This window comes from Pyrgilauda ruficollis, unplaced genomic scaffold, assembly GCF_017590135.1.
Source record: "Pyrgilauda ruficollis isolate IOZ18807 unplaced genomic scaffold, ASM1759013v1 scaffold35, whole genome shotgun sequence".
Lineage (NCBI taxonomy): Eukaryota > Metazoa > Chordata > Aves > Passeriformes > Passeridae > Pyrgilauda > Pyrgilauda ruficollis.
This window is the reverse complement of record NW_024524934.1, coordinates 8,247,164-8,265,735: the sequence shown is the minus strand read 5'-3', so window position 1 is coordinate 8,265,735 and position 18,572 is coordinate 8,247,164. Positions and strand designations below refer to the sequence as shown.

The 18,572-nt window shown below is 40.9% G+C and overlaps 1 protein-coding gene across 1 annotated transcript in view; it reads right to left on the bottom strand.

Moving 5' to 3' along the window:
• The window catches only part of CDKAL1 (CDK5 regulatory subunit associated protein 1 like 1), a 380,700-nt gene extending 366,019 nt beyond the window's left edge, over positions 1-14,681 (bottom strand). The window contains exons 1-4 of the mRNA XM_041475400.1: positions 14,635-14,681; positions 12,870-12,905; positions 11,076-11,242; positions 8,067-8,179 (exon numbers count right to left, since the gene is read on the bottom strand). Of these exons, the coding sequence (XP_041331334.1) occupies positions 8,067-8,179; positions 11,076-11,242 (280 nt within the window). The 5' untranslated portion in view covers positions 12,870-12,905; positions 14,635-14,681. The remainder of the gene's footprint in view (positions 1-8,066; positions 8,180-11,075; positions 11,243-12,869; positions 12,906-14,634) is intronic.
• Positions 14,682-18,572: the final 3,891 nt, after the last annotated feature.

Here is an 18,572-nt window from a genome sequence, read left to right as displayed (position 1 = left end):
TTTAATCATTCCTCAAGGAAAACAGTACATTGATTGTTAAAAGCAAACTCCTCAAATAATGCTTCAAAGATAAAAGTAACCCAGCCGACCCAGAGCAGCAAACATAAAGCAGAAAGCGCTTCCAAACAGAATAGTTCTTCAAAAAGGTGCATTTAAGCAATTACACCTCATGAATCTCATCTCCTCAACACAGACTCTCTAGAAGGGAAACCGAGTCCAACACAAAACATAACTGAAGCTAAAAAGTGATAACCCTCGAGACAAAACAGACCTTCACAATCAACAGCAAAGATGCCAACTAAACCGGCATAAGATCAGAACGGCAGCAAGTCACTTAAAGCAGGTTTATTCAAATGCACACGGCTGTATTTCACAGTGGGAAATGCATTTCACAGCGGAGGTGCCCAGCGCTCAGGCCGCTCCTTGCCCGGCGCCCTCCCGGCCGGCGGCAGCGCGGCACTCCTTAGGCGCTGCTGCCCCCTCTCGGCGGCTCCCCGCACGGCACCACCGCGCCAAGGCTCCGGCCCAGCCCCACAGCGGAGCTCGCCTCGCCTCTCAAGCCTTCTCCAGCTGAAAAAAGCCTCAACTATTTCATACATTACCTTATCCCAATTGTGTGTGCGCGTGACCACTGTACAGACACTCTTTTAGAAGGAAACCAGAAGGGTAGTGTCCAAACTCACTCATACGGCTAATCGGGCCTGGGGAGACACAGAGCTGTATCACTTATTAAAAAAAAGGCATGAATTAAAAGCACAGATGAGCTAAGACAGCAGCAGACACACTCCAGGGATGGGATGAGATGGGAATCGAGAGGAAAAAAATTGCTACGTTTCATTACTTGTTCACTCAGTGACAGGACCTGTTTTAACACCTGAGAGCCACGGAAATCACCTACCAGGCTTACATGAACATAACCAAAGCCGGGCATGAAGAAGGAAACAAAATTCTTTCCCTCTCTCTCTTTTTTATTCCCCCATCTTTCTTTATTTACTCGAGGAAAAGCACGAAAACCAATTTGTGTCTATTATCTGTTTTAGTGCATTTCTACTGTCCCCAGCCAGCCTCCACATAATCACACAGCAGTCTTTTCTCCTAGTATGCCCTCAGGCCTAAGAGAGGGAGAACACGGCTTAACGTTCTGTATTTGGAGACACAGAACAGTTCGAGTTGTGCTACATTCAAAAGTAATAAGCTAGAAAGCAACTCAACCAGGCTTGCCTTGCCCCCCAGAGTAACTTAGAGCAATTCACATATGGAGGCACCCGCATTGCAACTGACAAAAAACCATTCCCAAAATATATTAAAAGCATCTTAATGCAAAGCTGCAACCATGGCAAGTTCAGAGAACTCTGTCCTCATTGGCAGCTAAACTTCATCCTTTCTAGGAAATGAACTGCAGTCAAACTGAAGCAAGAGCCTGCAGTGAACATTAACCCTCCACCACTATTCCCCAGTCCTCCAGGGTAACAAGCACATCTTTTTCAAATGCTCCTACAAATGCTCCTGATCAAAACAAAATCCTGCTCCTACCTCTGTGAGTACATGGTCAAAGAAATCTCTTCAGGTTATAAAAAAAATGGTCTGTTCTCCCATTAGCTTTTATAAATCTACTATAAATTTTCCTTAAGCATGAAGAACCGTGAGATATGTGAAACTAGTGTCTCTGTAGAACACCCTATAAAGCTCCTCATCATCTAAGTGTTTATGCTGAACTCACTTCATCACTGCTATTTCATTTGCTAATTGCTTAACCATCTACTACAGGGACATGTTCCACATAGGAGGATGGACGCTACCAGGAGTTGAAATTTACCTTTCATGGTTCAATCCTTTTCAAATTCATTCTTCTGGATAACATTAAATTCAGCATTGCCAGAACTAAGCTCCATTGCACAACCACCAGAGCATGGAGCCAATGCCCTGTCACTAAAGTTACCCTAAACATGTTGTACATGCTTAAATTTGCCTATCTGAGCTCTCTACAAGTGTCTCTGAAGACAGTGTGCACAGAGGATTTATTAGGTTCTTCAGCACGCTCCCACTTTCAATTGCCTGCCCTATGATTGTGAAATAAAAACACTGAAAGAAAACAAACAAAAAAAAAAGCCATTCACAGATGAATACGCAATTTTAAAGAGGATAAAGACAGTATACACTTGTCATATCAAGCACTAATGGCAGTGATGTTATTATGAGAAGAAAACAGACTCTAGCTCTTATCTAGTTCCCCCATAAACAGGGGACACATCACCCAGTTTGAGAACTCAGAGTTCTATCCTGTAACAGAGACAACATCCTCAAAGCTGGACTCCCCACTTAACAGAAAGTTGCCCAACAGGAATAAGAAGTTGATCCTGAGGAAGCCGAGGTAGGAAAAAGCCACCGCAAAGAGGTCATATATCTTGCACTGTGCTACAAGTCAGAAGTGATAAGTAACAGAAGTCTAGCCACACATGGGTTAGGAAGTTTTACAGGGAACACCGGAGCAGTAATACACAGTTGCCAAAACCACAATTATACGTTAGTTTACAGAGACTTAGGGAACATGCAGTGCTGCAGATGAGTCACAGCATGATGCTGTATGAACTCTATACTGCAAGAAACCATCCCAACAATATCCAGACTCATTGTCCCCCTCACTGGCTTACAGGACACTCTGGCTGCTCTGGGAGTATCTATTCCTTCCAAAGAACTGCGAAATATTGATTGCCTTACAGTTGTGCACCTCCATCTGCTACATCCCATGAGCCTCACGTGTTTTCTTTCCCACTGTGTCCCATTTCACCCTCTCTCCTCATCCTCCTAACCACCTCACCATAGAAGTTTCAGATTTTAAAAAAAGAAGAAAACCTTCACACCCACATCCCAAGTATTCCCATACTAACTGCATGTCAGAGTACACTTTTCAAGTCTGAGCACCAAGAATCATCACACAAAAACTTATGGCAAGCAGCAACTCTGATCATCTAACAGCAGGAATATACTTTGCTGGAACTGTAAAGCAATTATCTCAAGACAACAGGTCTTGATGTTACTTTACTGCCTTGCCCAGTATCAACATCCAAAAGCTTTTACACCCAGAAATAGGAGTCACCTTGAATCTGGAAGAAAAATCTGTGTCAGAATAGGTATGCCAGTAAGGTTATCAAGCAACGCAAAAATCATACAGGGCTGTGACCCTACAAGTTATAGACAATGGAAGAATTCTTCAGTGAGGGTACAAAACACCAGAATTTACACGTCTGTTCACTTCTCTCCATTACTCAGCTGGTTCAGAGACAGTTTCATGACTGCAGTGTTGTAGAGAAAACAGAAACGCTTCTCATCAACAGAAAAGTAGTGTGGGGTATTTTGCATATTTAAGCACACACCATGCATACCCTGCCCCTCGAGAAAGGATTGTAAATCATCTTTTCCTTATAAATTGGAACTGCACCCACAACCCTTTGAAAAGTACAAATCCAAACACAAGGACTAACCTTGAATTCTCTGACTAATAAGGCACTTCATGAGCAGCTAATAAAGATTTGTCTTTTAGTTTAATAAAGAATACTAAAAATACCTCACAATGAGGATGGCTCACCCCAAAAATTACACAGTAGTCACTACCATTTCACATGATACTCATGAAGGAACAGATGAGCATTATCAGCAGGGTGGAGAGCAAAAAACTGAAAGACCAACTGCTGGGTCTGAGCAACTAAAAGCATACACTGGAAACCAGCAGAGATCTTAGTCAAAATACTTCATCAACCACTCTGCAAGCTGCAGAGAGCTTATTTTAATAATACAGTAACCTATTAAAGAGATCTCTAAAACAATAAAATAAATCAAAATCTAGTATTAAAATTTTATTGTGTGGTACAAAAGTACTTTTAAGACAACACTTGAAACAAAGGACCAGATACTGAAGGAACCAATACCTGTACAGTCTGAGTAATTTTCTTTATTTTGTACTTGGACGAATAAAATTCATGCTGCAGCATGCTTTGCTGCATCTGCATGGGGATGGCCAAAGTCTACACAAGCATGGCTTATGCAACACAATGAACATGAGACAATGCTATTAAACACTGAAGTCCATTTTAGATTGCAGCACCTCATCTGATTTTCAACAGCAGACTCTTTCCTTTTATACCTGTCTTCTTTTAACATGAGGTCTTAAGGAGATCATTCTTTCTTCCTTGCATTCTTCCTTCTTTCTTCTACTCAAATGTGTTGTTTAAGCAGATGGAGAGTCTTAATATACCTCATTTATATCCACTGGTAAGCAAAACTGACAAGTGTTTAGAAAATTAACAAGTAGAAGAGGTAAAAAAACCCAGATAATATTTAACAAGATTTCAAAATATTATTTGATATTTGCTATAAAGAAATACATAAATTCTCTGTAGTTACAGAGGTGTAACATATATAACTTGGACTATAAACAGTAAGAACTGGCAAGTCTCACTGATACAAGTCCTGCGAACTTGTAAACACAATAACGGAGTGAACTCTACACAGCAACTCTGCATCCAACACTGTTACAGAAGAAATCTCTGAGACAGTGTATAGGATGCCTGAACTAATTTCAGATTAGTCTAAAACTGCACAAGTAAAGCTGAAGATCTGTAACATAAGCCAGTGCTACATCAAAGACAAGCCCAATGACTTAGAAGAAACAATTCTTGTTTGTAGAATCCCATGCTAGAGGAGAAGTATGATCTGTGCTAGCATTTATTTCTAAAATCCACAAAAGTGTAGTGCAGATAAACTGTGACTGATTTAGCCTCACTGAATGTTTAATAGCAGTTTTTGCTTTGTCTTCATCAAAGAAAAAGTTAGTGTTCGTTTTTCTGATATTTCTAAGTTACTAGCAATGCCCCCAGCATTTTTTACAATTGCTGAGGAGGGAATGCTTTGGACCTGAACAGCCCTGAGCCAGAAGCAACCTGTATGAAATAAGCACACTTAATATCTTGATCCACCAAAATACATTCAAAGCTGGGCCAAAACCCATTAATTCCACAGAACTAGAAACATACAGATGTCAACATACGTGAATAGAACTACCCATTTGAGAAGTCAAAGCGTTCTATGTCTGACACACATGTGCAGCTCCATTTTTCAGAGAGAAAGCAAGCTACATGGCAAACATACTTAAGTCCCTTCCAAACAAAAATCTTGCTCACAATATTTGAAAGCTCCCAGCTCGCCCACTTCCTGTTTTTCACAGCAGGCATTACAGGCAGTCTGTACCATGAGAGTTTCTTCCTCCAGGGCGCATCTCACAGGGAGCACTCCAGCAGGTCTGCAGGCATGTCTAAACTATACAGCAAGTCATACTGCCAAGAAACCAAAACCAGTTTTAGAACCAGTAAAGCCACCATCAGCTACACTGTTTCCAGAATATGAACAACTACCCACGGTACAGCCCTACACTGACAGCAGCTGGTCCACACATTTCTGTGTGGCTCAGACTTATAAAGGAGCTTTGTGTTCCCACAGGATGGTATGCAAGATTTGCTCAGAATGCTGCCCACCTTCACACTGTAAAAGCAGATACAAAAATAGGTTCAGCTCTTCTGCTGGTTTCCCTTTGCATATTTTTAAGCTGATGCAGTCCCTGACTTTTAATCACCATTGCTGTTATTGCAGTATCTGTATATTGCTGATTCACACTCTGGTCTCTCCCCAGACAGAAGGAATCTTTGCTGTGAAAAGTACAGCCCTCAGTTTTCACCTTTGGATATAGACACTCCTGGAAGCAACAAAGGGTGCTTGTACAGAAAGAACATTTTTGAAAAACATGAAAAGCAAGGAGGACATTATATCCATGTTCAGTTTCAGACAAGTCAACCTGTAAGGCAGGCTGCATTGTTACAACTTCCAGTTAGCAACAGGAGTCTATCTGATGCTGCTTTTCTTCCTTCTATGTTTTTTTCCAATCTTGCAATTAGACAGAAGACATTAGAAACAATGCTTGACTCCTTCATAATGGAACAAAAACTGCAAGTAAAGCTCACATCCTTATTTTCTACAGCCAGAACTTTATTCCAGCATCTTTTCAGGAAGTGTTGTCTCAAAAGCTTAGGAACATGTAGGAAATAGGTTAATCCAAGCACTTTGAAGTAATAGCTGCCCAAGACAGTGACAACACACAATCTTTCATCTTAGTGAGTATTTCAATCTTTTCCCCAAGACTGTAACAGTTTTACATAAAACTAACAAACTCTAGCAACACAGGGATTGATTTACAAAATAGCTCTTACAAAACATTTTCTTCTTAATTTTGTATACCATAAACAATATTAATTACAAGAAATATTTGACATTTGGATCATTTAAGCAACAATTACTGAGTAGTTGCTTCACCGTATAGGACAAAAAGATAAAATCCCTATCTGACATTCTATCTGAACTTCCGAGATGACTAAATGTAAAAAAAGCCAAACATGCCTTCTTAAGAACAGACTGACAAGAATTACTTTATTTCAAAAAGAAGAAACTACACTGCGTAATTCCTGCCTATCACCTAGCATTGAGGCTTTTATGTATGCATTTAATACATTTAATGTACGCATAAACTAAATCAAGACTTAGATTTAATAATGACTAGAAACTAGTGGTCAATTTCATGTACAACTACCAAAATGACTCTGGGACTCCTCTCCCGGCAACTGCAACTTTTATTAGGCTTTTTAGTTCTCAGTTTCAGACTCTAGATGTAGACTTATTTCTATTCTAAATTAACAGTTAATTTTCTAAAAAGATAAGGTATCAAAAATTTAACATAGTTCCTTCCTTCAGTGCACTCCCATCTTCCCTACATCTCTCCTAGTAAAATTCCAAAAGCACAGAACAACCATCTGTATCTCAACAAGCCAAAAGCAGCTTCTGGAATAACATGCATTAGAACAATGAAGGTAAAGAGGAATTAAATTTAAGAAAGCCATAATGAGAACATATTTGCAATCTTATACCAACAGCTGCCACAAATAAGGGTTTTTGGACCAGTACTCCACTTGGCTGTGGAAAGACCATACCTACTCCAGAGTTGTACTACTAATTTAATAATCACTTGGGTTCCCTAAAGTAGTTCAGCACTTGAATAATTTAGTGTCTTATTTCTACGTAAGAAAGATCAGCAGCAATAAAGGACAGTAAGATGCAGCTGTTTAATGGTATCATGACACGTTCATGTGAAAATCAGGAAATCATTCTGTGAAATGAGGATTGTTTTTAGAAAAATGTCAGGACAGACAACTCTGTAGTCTTTCAGTATACACATTTAGGTGAAAGACACACCTGAACTTGAATTAATTCATAAAATTTAAGTTTCTATTTTGACTAGTCAAAAGCTATACAGAAGTATTCAGATAATACTTGTATATTGAAACATGGTATTAGTCCAACTTTTCAACTTTTTTGTCAGCATATTTTGCATTAAGGAGATGAAATGTGGTCAGCATAACCACAAGTTTGGGGGTATTTTTAGGCTTGGAGAGACAGAACAAGATGATGGGGAGATTTTAAAATACTAGGAAGGGAAAGAGAAATAGCATTCTCAGCTCTTTGGAACCTATGAGGTACAATCCTATATCATCCCACCTCCATCATACTGATCATCGCTCCTGAAACAAAAGATCATTTACTTGGAGTAGACCACTTTTGCTCCAATGCAAACACACACATCACCAAATGAAAACACTGCCTCCCTCCCTTCTTCCCCTTGGGTTCCAACAATTACAATTGAAAACCAAGAATTACTATATTTCCCATCCACTCTTATGAAAACTTTTCAATTCAGTTTAGCAAGTAAAACGTCCAAAAAAAGCACTGAATTGCATCTATTTGATGTCTGCCCTGTCAAGAAAATCTAACCATTCTGAAAGCACTCATCCTGTAATCATTCTGCTTAATGCCAGGAAAACAATTTACCTCCACACCTTCAGATCAGAAAGGGATCAGAAGTTGATTTTTAAAAGCATAATTAAGACTGAAAACATTTGATGACAGCTTGACAGCTCTGAACATTCATCCCAGAAAAACTGAATTACAGGGCTCACTCACACTGTTACCTGTAATTTTGTATCCATATGCAGCCAGCTGTCCAGCCATGTATTCACCATCCGAATTATTGTGAGAACATCCCCATGTACGAATCCAGATTTTCTGAACACCAGGAATAATGCTGTCAAGTAAAAACAAATGAGAAATACAAGTTAAATGATGAACAAGCTTCCCCTTCAAGCCCACCGAACTGACTGAATGAACCGTAATTCTTCAAATATAAAATAAACAACACAAACGGTAACAACTCCAAAACAGCTGAGGAAAAACAGTAATTATGTGATTTTAGTGTAATGGGTATGAGGCCTTGCTGGGATGGAGTAACAAAAATCACTGTAGGGCTGTGTTTTGTATTTGTGACTGCAACAGTGTTAACACAACGGTGTTCCAGCTGTCATTGAACAGTGCTTGCTTGTTTCCCACTGTGCTCCATCCCGCCACAAGCAGGCTGCAGACGGACAACAGGCTGGGAAGAACATGAGCAGAATAGCTGACCAACAGGATAATACATTCCAGATGACATCATGTTCAGCAATAAAAGCTGTGCATTTGGTCTTTCCAAAATAACCACTGTTCTGAGACTGGTTGGGTACCAGTCTGCTTGTGGGAGGTGGCAAATGGCTGCTTTTGCATCACTTGGGGTTTTTCCCTGCTCCTTCCTTCACTTTATGTGTCTTCATCTCAACCCACAAGTTTTCTCCCTTTTATTCTTCCAGTTCTCTCCCTTGTGGTAGAGTCAATCCACCACAACTAGCAAGAAGAGAGATAGAAAAGAATTTCAGCATGGAGAAGGTGCAGCAGCTGTAGGATAACAACAGAACCAGTACATTGCAGTTATGTTAAAGCAACAACAAAACCCCAACAAAACACACAAACACAAAAAAAATTCCCAAACTTAAACTCCTCAAAGTTCTCATGCAACAAGTAACCTTCAAGTGACAGCACTGAAATTAGGCCACCAGCAAACAAACTGCAACCTTTTCGATATTACAGCATGCATTGACTGTACTTCCCTCCACACAAGCCAGCTCCATAAATTAACTTGATGGCCACCAGCCACACAAACAGTGGAAAGCTCCCATCCCAACCTTTCCAGGCTACAGAAACAGCATGGCAGACATGCAGTGTGGAGCTAGCACATGCAATGCTCCAAAAACCAACAAAAAGTTCTGTAAGAAGCTCTCATTGAAATTCCTGGGATAACTGCCAATGAGCTAAAGATGCCAGTACAAGAAGACCACACATCCTGGAACACAATACTGCGCCCTGCCTACAGCTTTTTTTTTTTTCTCCCCCTCCCCCCTCCACACTTCTTTTTTAACAGAAACTTCCCCTAGCTAAAAACAGAAATTTGTTGATGGAACATTAATGATCATTAACTGCAAACACAGGGTATTTAGACTTCCTGCTGTCTAAACAACACATGTTCAACGTGCTTTCTTGGGTACAAAACACTAAAATACAGCCTGCTAGAGAATATACAGTACCTGAACGCTTTGGGGCATGAACTACTTTTGTGAAGTATCCACAGAGCACTAGCTCAGCTGTCCATACATTGCTGGTAGACTGGGGCCAATGCACTTATAGGGATATGAAGATAAAAATGCATTGTTATGCTTATAAAATCTCTTTTGCAAAAACACCAGTGAAAACCCAGAATTTTATTTCTCCACAGGAAATTAAATTTCCATACACAATTTGTTTTCATCTTTATCATCTAGGGAAATTTTATCCACCAACTTGAAATTAATGTTTGAAAAAAGAAAAAAAAATTTTAAAACCCAGATCTCAGACCTGCAGTAGAAACTAAAATCAATAAACTGAGCTGACCTATACTCTAATCAATTCCACTGCAGCAGAAAGTTTATTGTGTTCTTATGGAAATCACAAGTAGGAAAAATGCAAAGATGCATTTCACACTTACTGCATACTATTTCCACTGAAATAAAAGAGCAAGTTCAAAAGAAATTTTACCATGTTACTTGCAGGATGTACACACAAGTACAGCCTTTGCAAATCCCAGGATGCAGAAAACAGGTTTAAAGACTGAAGCAAAGCTGATGTACCCCTTCATGAAAGGAGACTGGGTCAGAGAACACACAGTTCAGCACACTGAGCATACACAAGTCCCTGCGCCCTGACAGGATGCACCCAAAATAGAGACATGGATGTACTGGAGACAGTCCAACAACGGGCCATAAAGATCATGAAGGGATTGGAACACACCTCCTAACACAAACAGCTCAGAGTGCTGGGACTGCTCTGCCTGGAGAAGGCTCAGGATGATCTCATCAAAGTATATAAATACCTGAAGGGAGAGTGCAAAGAAGGCACAACCAGGGTTTTTTACAGTAGTGCCCAGTGACAGGACCAGAGGCAACAGGAACAAACTGAAACATGGGAGGTTCCCTCTTAGCATCAGGAAACACCTTTTTCACTCTAAGAATGACCAAGAACTGGCACAGGTTACACAGGGAGACTGCAGAATCTCCATGTCCTGGAGATACTCAAAAACTACCTCGTCAGAGTCCTGCCAACTGGTTCTTTGTGGGAGTGCTCAAGCAGTGGGTTTGGAAAATATGACCTTCCAACCCCAACCCTTTTGCACCTCTCAGGATTTGGTCCCTATTACTCATTTCAGAAGTCAAAAGGCTATGCCAGAACTGCAGTTTGAAGAGCTCAGATTATATTTAGGTAATTAAGATTAAATAGACAATTTTTCAGAAATCCTTTACACATAACAGCGTAACAGAAACCATTTTTCCAGTCAGATTATTCCATTCATCACCATCTCAGTGATAACTGATTTCTACAGAAAATCTGTCTAGGAAAAGGAACTTGCTTAGGATTTATTATTTATTCTCTCTACATTCTATACAGACTGTTTTACTCATTTTTATCTTGTACACAGATTTTACTTTAAGATATAACACAAACTTCCACCTTATTTTTAAAATCTGACAAGCACACACGAGACACAAGAAAAGCACCAGCACAGGGTCGATGTAAGACTTTACCTGTCACTTGGGGGCTCATCATCTGTCTGAGCGTTTTTCTGGGAGTTGCGTTTTCGCACTTTGGGAAAAACATTCCTTCTCACAAACTGCCGATCGTGGAGCTTCACATCTTCTGCTGACACGATGTCTTCAATATCCTCAAGCACTGACTCACAGGCAGCAGGCATCTTCAAGAAGTGTTGGGAGAAGATTGGCATTAGGAAAGTATTTGAATACAAAACCAAGGCCTTGTATCTACAGCACATTTCTCATAAAGAAGAGTCAGATGTATCTCTAAGCATATGTGCAATGTATCACACATATGAGGGATACTGAGTACATAAAAACAATACACTACCAGAGACACTTCCTGAATGCCCTCTTCCCCCAATACTCCAAACATAGGCAGGGAGAAAGTTACAAACCATACAGATTCTTAAGGGCTGATTTATAAATCATCTGTTCCTTGTCATCTACTAACTCAAAACCCCTTCACCTCCTCTGACAGGACACATTCAAGATACAGGTATTTTTAATCATGTCAGCATCATAATAAAATAGTGAGCTCATGTCATGTGGTGGATGTACTTCCATTCACATCACAGAAGAAAAACAAAAGACACAGAAACCAAAGGCTCCAGAGGCCTTTATGGCTCTCTTATCTGTGTGTGGACACCATCCAAATATGTTTTCACAGTCCTTTTGAAAAGAAACCAAACTATTCCTAGAATTCCTGAACACACATATCTTTCACCTGAATTAGTTCATTCACTGGGACAATAAAATAAAAATTTCTGAATTTCATTCAGGTACAGAATGTTAAACAACTATACCTAAAATAAAAAACATATATACTATAGTTTGGCTAGAATAATATATTAATAGACTGCTAATATCCAATTATATTTTCCACAAGAAACTAAACATATATGCATATGTATCTCCCAGCAGATATGAAAATCCAGATCATTTTCAGGAACCAAAAAAAAGCCATTTGCTAGAAAAGTCTACAAAAAAAAAGTTACTGCATCAATCACACACCACACTGTGCTGTAACTCCTAATTAGAATAAAGTCTGAAGTACCATTGGAAACTCAGGTGTTTCACATAAACCAACAGCTTACTAAGGAAATTATACAAGGGTATTCCACAGTTTAGAGGGAAAATACAACACTTTCCTAACTAACAGTGAAGAACAAAAAACCAAGGCTTCAATGTCTTTAAACTTATACTTCACTAGCCAAAGATTTGCTACTGGCATAAAAACACTTCCAGATGTTGCAAATGAATTACTGAAGAACATAAGAAGGTAAACACACCCATGCATTTTCCCAGCATGTACTGGGAAAATGTGTACTTCAGTCAGTCTTGCAAAATATACTTCAAAATAAAACTTCATGTAAGCTGAACCATCACACATCTGCATTTAACTTAAAAAGGATCAGAATGATGTCACAAAGAGGATGCATCTGCCCAAGCTACTACAGCAGTTAGCATTCTGCTAGATAAAAGAAACAGGATCTATACAATAATGCAGCAAAAGGTGAACAAAAATAAAACATTCGTGAAAAGTCTAGCAACAAAGAGCATGAGGGAAAGGTGACATCTCTTACACTAACATATACCACTGAGAATATGCATAAATAAGTAAAATTATCAAGCCAGTATCTGGAAGGGAATAAAAAGTTTTGATTTGTCATTTTTTCTCTCTTACAGAAAAATATCCAATATAATGGAACAGCTGGAAAAACAAATAAGCTTAGCTTATTTCAGTGACCCATGGAAGAAAGAATACAGCCAAACTAAAATTCCTACCTTTTTAAGCAAGGTAAATCCTCTTGGACAGTAAACCTGGGGGGTGGGGGGATAAGGAAGAGGAAAAGGAAAAAAGATATGGCATGAAAAAGCAGAATTAGCAGACAGAAAACCAGAAATTCATGTTACTGTCCAACAAGCACTCGTCCTCCCTTTGTGGAAATGCATTCCTTGCTCAGTTTGACCTCATGTGGACCTGGTACACACGCTGGCTGGCAAGGTGGAAGAGTTCCCATGTTTTCCCTGTCTCCTGAGCAGTGGCACTGTTCTTTTTATCCTTCTTCCATAGAGTCCTTTTTTTTTTTTTTTTGTCAAAGTCAGATGTATTTAAGTTATCTCAGACTTCCTTCAGATTCTGTCTTCCATCAGTTTAAAATTTTGAATTAAAGAAGGGAGAAAGATTAACAGCAAATTTTAGTTCAAGTCATTCACAATTTTTTTAAAAAATTAAAACACTGTGAAGTTATTTTAAAACAGATTACTTGATATCTGCACTAGTTCCACATGCATGCATGAGATCTTCTTCACAAGGAAAAAACAAAGATAAAGACAAATTCCTGCAGCTATTCTGGTAAATGAACTGCAATAAGAAGCCATAACAAAATTAGAAGTTAATGTATTCTTCTCGTAAAGCCAAGCTGCACCTACAGAACTCTACATTTTTTCTTTTAAAAAATGTTAGCAAGCAAATAAAAAATCAGAGTTGTTTTAACATCCTGTCACAACTAAAACTTCCCTTGTGCCAGTCTGGTTTGGTCACCCCTGCTCAATCTCCTCACACATACCAACGGAGAATTTCCATCCAGGTGGAAGAGGACAGCTCTTTTCAGCTATTTACCAACAGGTGCCTCCAGTAGAGCCCCAGGATTTTACCCCCGGCCTCACACAGAGCAGAAGAAAACTGCAGCGTTGATAAACAGAGACCGAGTTTAAAGCATACGTATATGTGTATATCTATATATATGCACATATCACAGAACAATGGAATTGATGGCATTGGAAGAGACCTCCAGAGGTCATCCAGCCCTGCCACCGCAGGGCCACCTGGAGACGTTACAAGGGAATGTGCCCACGTGGGTTTTGAACGTGTCAAGAGAGGGAGACGCCACAACCTCCCTGGGCAGCCTGTTCCAGCGCTCTGCCACCCTCAATGCCAAGTTCTTCTTCCTGTTAAAGTGAAACTTCCTGCGTTTTGGTTCACGGCCACTGCTCCTCGTCCTGTCACTGGGCACCTGAAGAGTCTGGCACCGCCGCTGAGATATTTATACGCATTAATGAGACCCCCTCTCAGTATTCTGTTCTCCAGACTGAACAGACCCTCTCCTCATACACACAGAGATGCAAACAACATAGATACATAGATACATACATACATATATATATATATATATATATAAACACACGAGCACGGCCCACGGGCGAGGGGCAGCCCGAGCCCGGCCGCCGCCTGGACCACGCACTTCTCGGAGCCCGCCTGGGCTCGGCTCCCCTACCCGGCCTTCAGCCCGCTGAGGGTACCCCATCCCCGAGCTGCATCCTGGCCGCCGACCCCTCCGGAGATTCCCGCCAGGACCTTCGTCTCCTCCTCCCCAATTTAACGCGCAGCCTGCAGGGCCGCACAGGGGACGGGAGCATCGCGCGGGCAGGAGAGGGGGAACTCGGCCAGATCGTCACAGCCAGGCAGGGGAGGGAAATACGGGACGGGAAAGGAGGGGAGCGGAGGGAAGGGAAGAGGGCCGGGGCCCACCCCGATCCTGACACTCACCCGCGCCTCACCCGGGCTCCGCCATCGCGCCCCGCCCCGAGGCCTCGCGCGCGCAGCGGCGCCAGGACGGCGGCCGGCGGAGGCCACAACAGCGCGGAGGGCGCGGCGCCGTCGCTTCGCCACTGAGAGCGCGGTCTGCCCGAGCCTTGGAGTCTCACCTCCGTTTGAATTGGAAAATAACAATCCCAGCGATGCCTATCAGTTAAAGCGCCTGCGATGCTGATGTATCGGATCCAAATGGGTGATGAGCTATTCTGGCCACAACGCACTTTCTTTATTTTTATTTTTCGTTGTTAATTTCCTCAAAATACAATGCCAGTAGCAACTTTGCTGAATACTATAAACGATATTCGTCAAAATATTTAGTATCAGATGGCTGAAGTTTCTGGCGCTGTTTTCCTCCAAACTTTTCTGACTGATGTTTAGTAAAACACCCGTGTGTTTGTTGGATGGCTGAAGCTAAAGCTCTGAGCAGATTAAGCGTGCAGTGTTCCTGCTGATCAAAGTGTTGCAGCGAGTGAGCGTATTATTATTGCTTTGGCTTTAATATACACAGTTAACCTAAAACGATTATTGATATTGTATCTTCAGTATATTCTATTTTGAGGTAGTCAGCTTTGGAATGTAAAAGTCATCATTTCCTATAGTTGCATTTCAAATGTTAAGTTTCTCTCTTTAGAAGGAGCCTTTGGAACCAGTTTATTCTTTAAAAAAAGAAGATTATAATCTCCCTGGAACTGGAGGGAAAGTGAATGAAAACCCTGGATGTTTTAGATAATAGGTCTGTTGGTCCACTCACAGATAAAATGTGGCAACTTCTAGTTACAAACATCATCTCCCTCTCCTTTTTTCTTGCAAACTTGTGCTTACTTTATATAATGCTTATCTGATGATCTTCCTTATCCAGCGATCACAGGAAAACAAAAAAAAAAAAAAAAAAAAAAAAAAAAAAAAAAAAGGAAAAAAAGAAAATGTGGACAAAGGAACAGGTGAGATTTAAAGAAGAGAACTGGGACAGAAAGAAATAAGGACTTCATTTAAATCATTCTTTAAAAACAAATCATTCTGAGCAGGATTGAGCACTATTAATGGTCTCATGACAGAGTAATTGTTACAGTTGAAGATATATTTGCCTTCCTATGTGGTCTTTGTTTAGGCACACAAGTACTTTGCAAAGATGCTCTCAGTGAGACACTGTGTGATGTATAATTTGTTACTTTTGTGGCATTTTTAGCCCAGGAGAGAATGAAGGAAAATATTTCAAAATGGACAGCCACACTGATGTATTTCTAGACCTCCTCCTATGGAGTAAGAAGTCTCTAGCAGGTCAGTAGCAATGGTATCTGTATCCCAAATCAGCATTTTCACTGCTGCCTCATAAGGGCAGTGATTCCTTTCCGCTTTTCCGTGTTCAGAGTATTCCACATGCAGTCCTTGAATTCGTCTTCTCTCTTGTGGGAGCACTGCACTGCCCTCCCTCACAGCTGTCCCCACCAGCCAAGTGTTTCTGCTCTGGTTGAAAACCCAGCTGGGCACACACCAGTGCCGGTTTACAGCTGACTAAAAGAGCAAAGCACAGCCTGCAAGACACAACCAAAAATCTCCAAATGGCCAACGCTGACAAGCATTACTCATGAAGGGGAGGCAGTAATCTCCAAGAGCAGCTCCCAGGCAGGAATAACCCACGAGTCCCGTACCTAGTGACATAAATAGGCCACACTGATCAGCTCCAGCACGATCCGGCAGAGCCTTTACCTTGTCCCAGTGCCAGGAATTCATAGTAGCAAGCAGCCCTTGTGCCAGCACAGTCCTGTTGAGCCCTAGGATGTAGCCACAAATTGGAAGGCACTCTCCCAGTGCTATGGAAGCTCACAAACCTAAATTGTTTTGTAGCACATTCCTAGTAACCTGCACGCAGACAGCAGGTAGCACAGCAGGGAGAGAAGGGAGCAGATAATTCCCCACTACCTCCTGACTGCAGGAAGAAAGTTTATCCATATCTACCTGGAAAAACTGCTTTTTATGTGACAGTGGCAGGGAGTACAACTTCCAGTGCTGGCCTCCTCTGTGCTGGCAGCACACATGCTCCAGTTCCTTGAGTGTCCAAAGAAGTGCTTTAGATTTCATCCTTTCCCAGTTGCCTGCAGACCTTACCTCCTCCTCTTCAGGGCTGGTAGACTCAAAGACACCAGCCTCAGGCTGAGTTATCAACTGAAGTCCTAGGTTTTGCCAGGAATAGGTAGCTGGAAAAATACAAAAAACTGCTGGGAAAATTAAATCCAAATCTCAACTGCAGGTCATGGTTAGTAGAAGATATGTCCTTAGTGGGTTTAGAGCATCTCAACAAACATCCTTAGGGAAGGAAAACGGCCAGGGAGGCGAGGGCTCAATTTTTCTATGGCAACCTAATTCTCTGATAACTAACATCAGTTCTGGGTGGAAATGGGTGGGAAGGTATTCAGAAAAAAAAATGAGGAGTCCTAAAAGACATAGGAAATTAGATCTTTTTTTCCTCTACTCTTGAAATTCAGGAGAATCTGGTTGATCATTTGTGAGCAACATTCAGCATCACTCAGAACAGGTAACAGCCCATTTTTTTTCCTGTTATATATGATGCTTTCTTCCTGTCAAGTTTCAGAATGAAAATAGTGGGTAAAGAAACTCCCAGACTTAATAAAGGCCAAGCAAGCTTTCTTCTGATCATTGCTTAGCTGTAGAGTAATATCCAGGCAGATCTTACTTCAGCATGAAAAGCAGAACGGGGAGGTGAATTCTGCTGGTTTATGCTTTGGTCAATATCACTCCACTGACTTTGCTATACAGCCTCGTGGTTCACTCAGTGCTGAGAACTGTTGGCTGCATGAACACTGATGGCATTGTGCATTAATTGTGTTTCACACAGGGGAAAAAAAAAAAAAAAGACATATATTAAATTCAGTGCTTTTAAACATATAGCTCTTTCATGCTACAGAAAGTACCTCGCATATCTTTCATTCTTTCTACAACAGAAATGTTCATGTCAGCATCAAGACCAAGTTGCAATTTATTCTTTCAGGTACAAGTCAAAGGAATATAGTGACTGTTTCTTGTCATTTGTAGGTGGATGACTCCTTACTGTAGGTTCAAGAGCATGAACCTCCCTTTTTTTCTTTTTTTTCCAAACTCCTTTCCTGTGTGTAAAGGAATAAATAGCTGCCTATCATTCAGGCTATATTGACAGATTTTCCCAAAACCTTTTCCATCTGCTGGCAGCCAAGGAATGCAGTGCATAACAGGCCCCAATAAAACCTCCCTGGAACTAATACTTGTACACTGAATAATGTTGAGGCACACCATGCTAGCCTGGAGGAGCAGGAGTATTTCAACTGGCTGATTTTTTTATCCTGCACCTCAGCATATCCCAAGTTTGCAAAGCAGATACAGAAAGCAGAAGGAAGGAGAGGAGAAAATGATATGAAAACCAGTAATCAGCAGCAGATTCCAGGGGCAAATAAAAAAGTGCTTATGGCAACTGGAGAACAGAGAAACTGAGGACAGGCCAGGGAGGTACAGCAGTTATTTATTGCTATCTCTGCTTCGAGATCAGAGAACACAGACATCTAGCCCTCCCGTATTATTTATTAAGAATATAGAGGACCTTTGTAATCTTCCTTTCAGTACTGCTGAGTGCAGATGTTTGAATGTGTACAGGTGCACAGAGAAAGTAACAGCCTTCTCCTACTGTGCAGGAAGTTGACAAGACACAAATGACTTGCTCGGAGATACATTTAAGCAATCAACCATATTACTGTGATTTTGTTATTCTTTTCTTTTTCCCTTTTTTTTGCAGTTAATGGATGGCCATGTATCTAAAAAGGTGCAGCACCAACACCAGAAAAGAAGTTCATAAATATAGGTCTGGCACAAGGGACTGTTGGAAGTGACACAAGAAAACACTT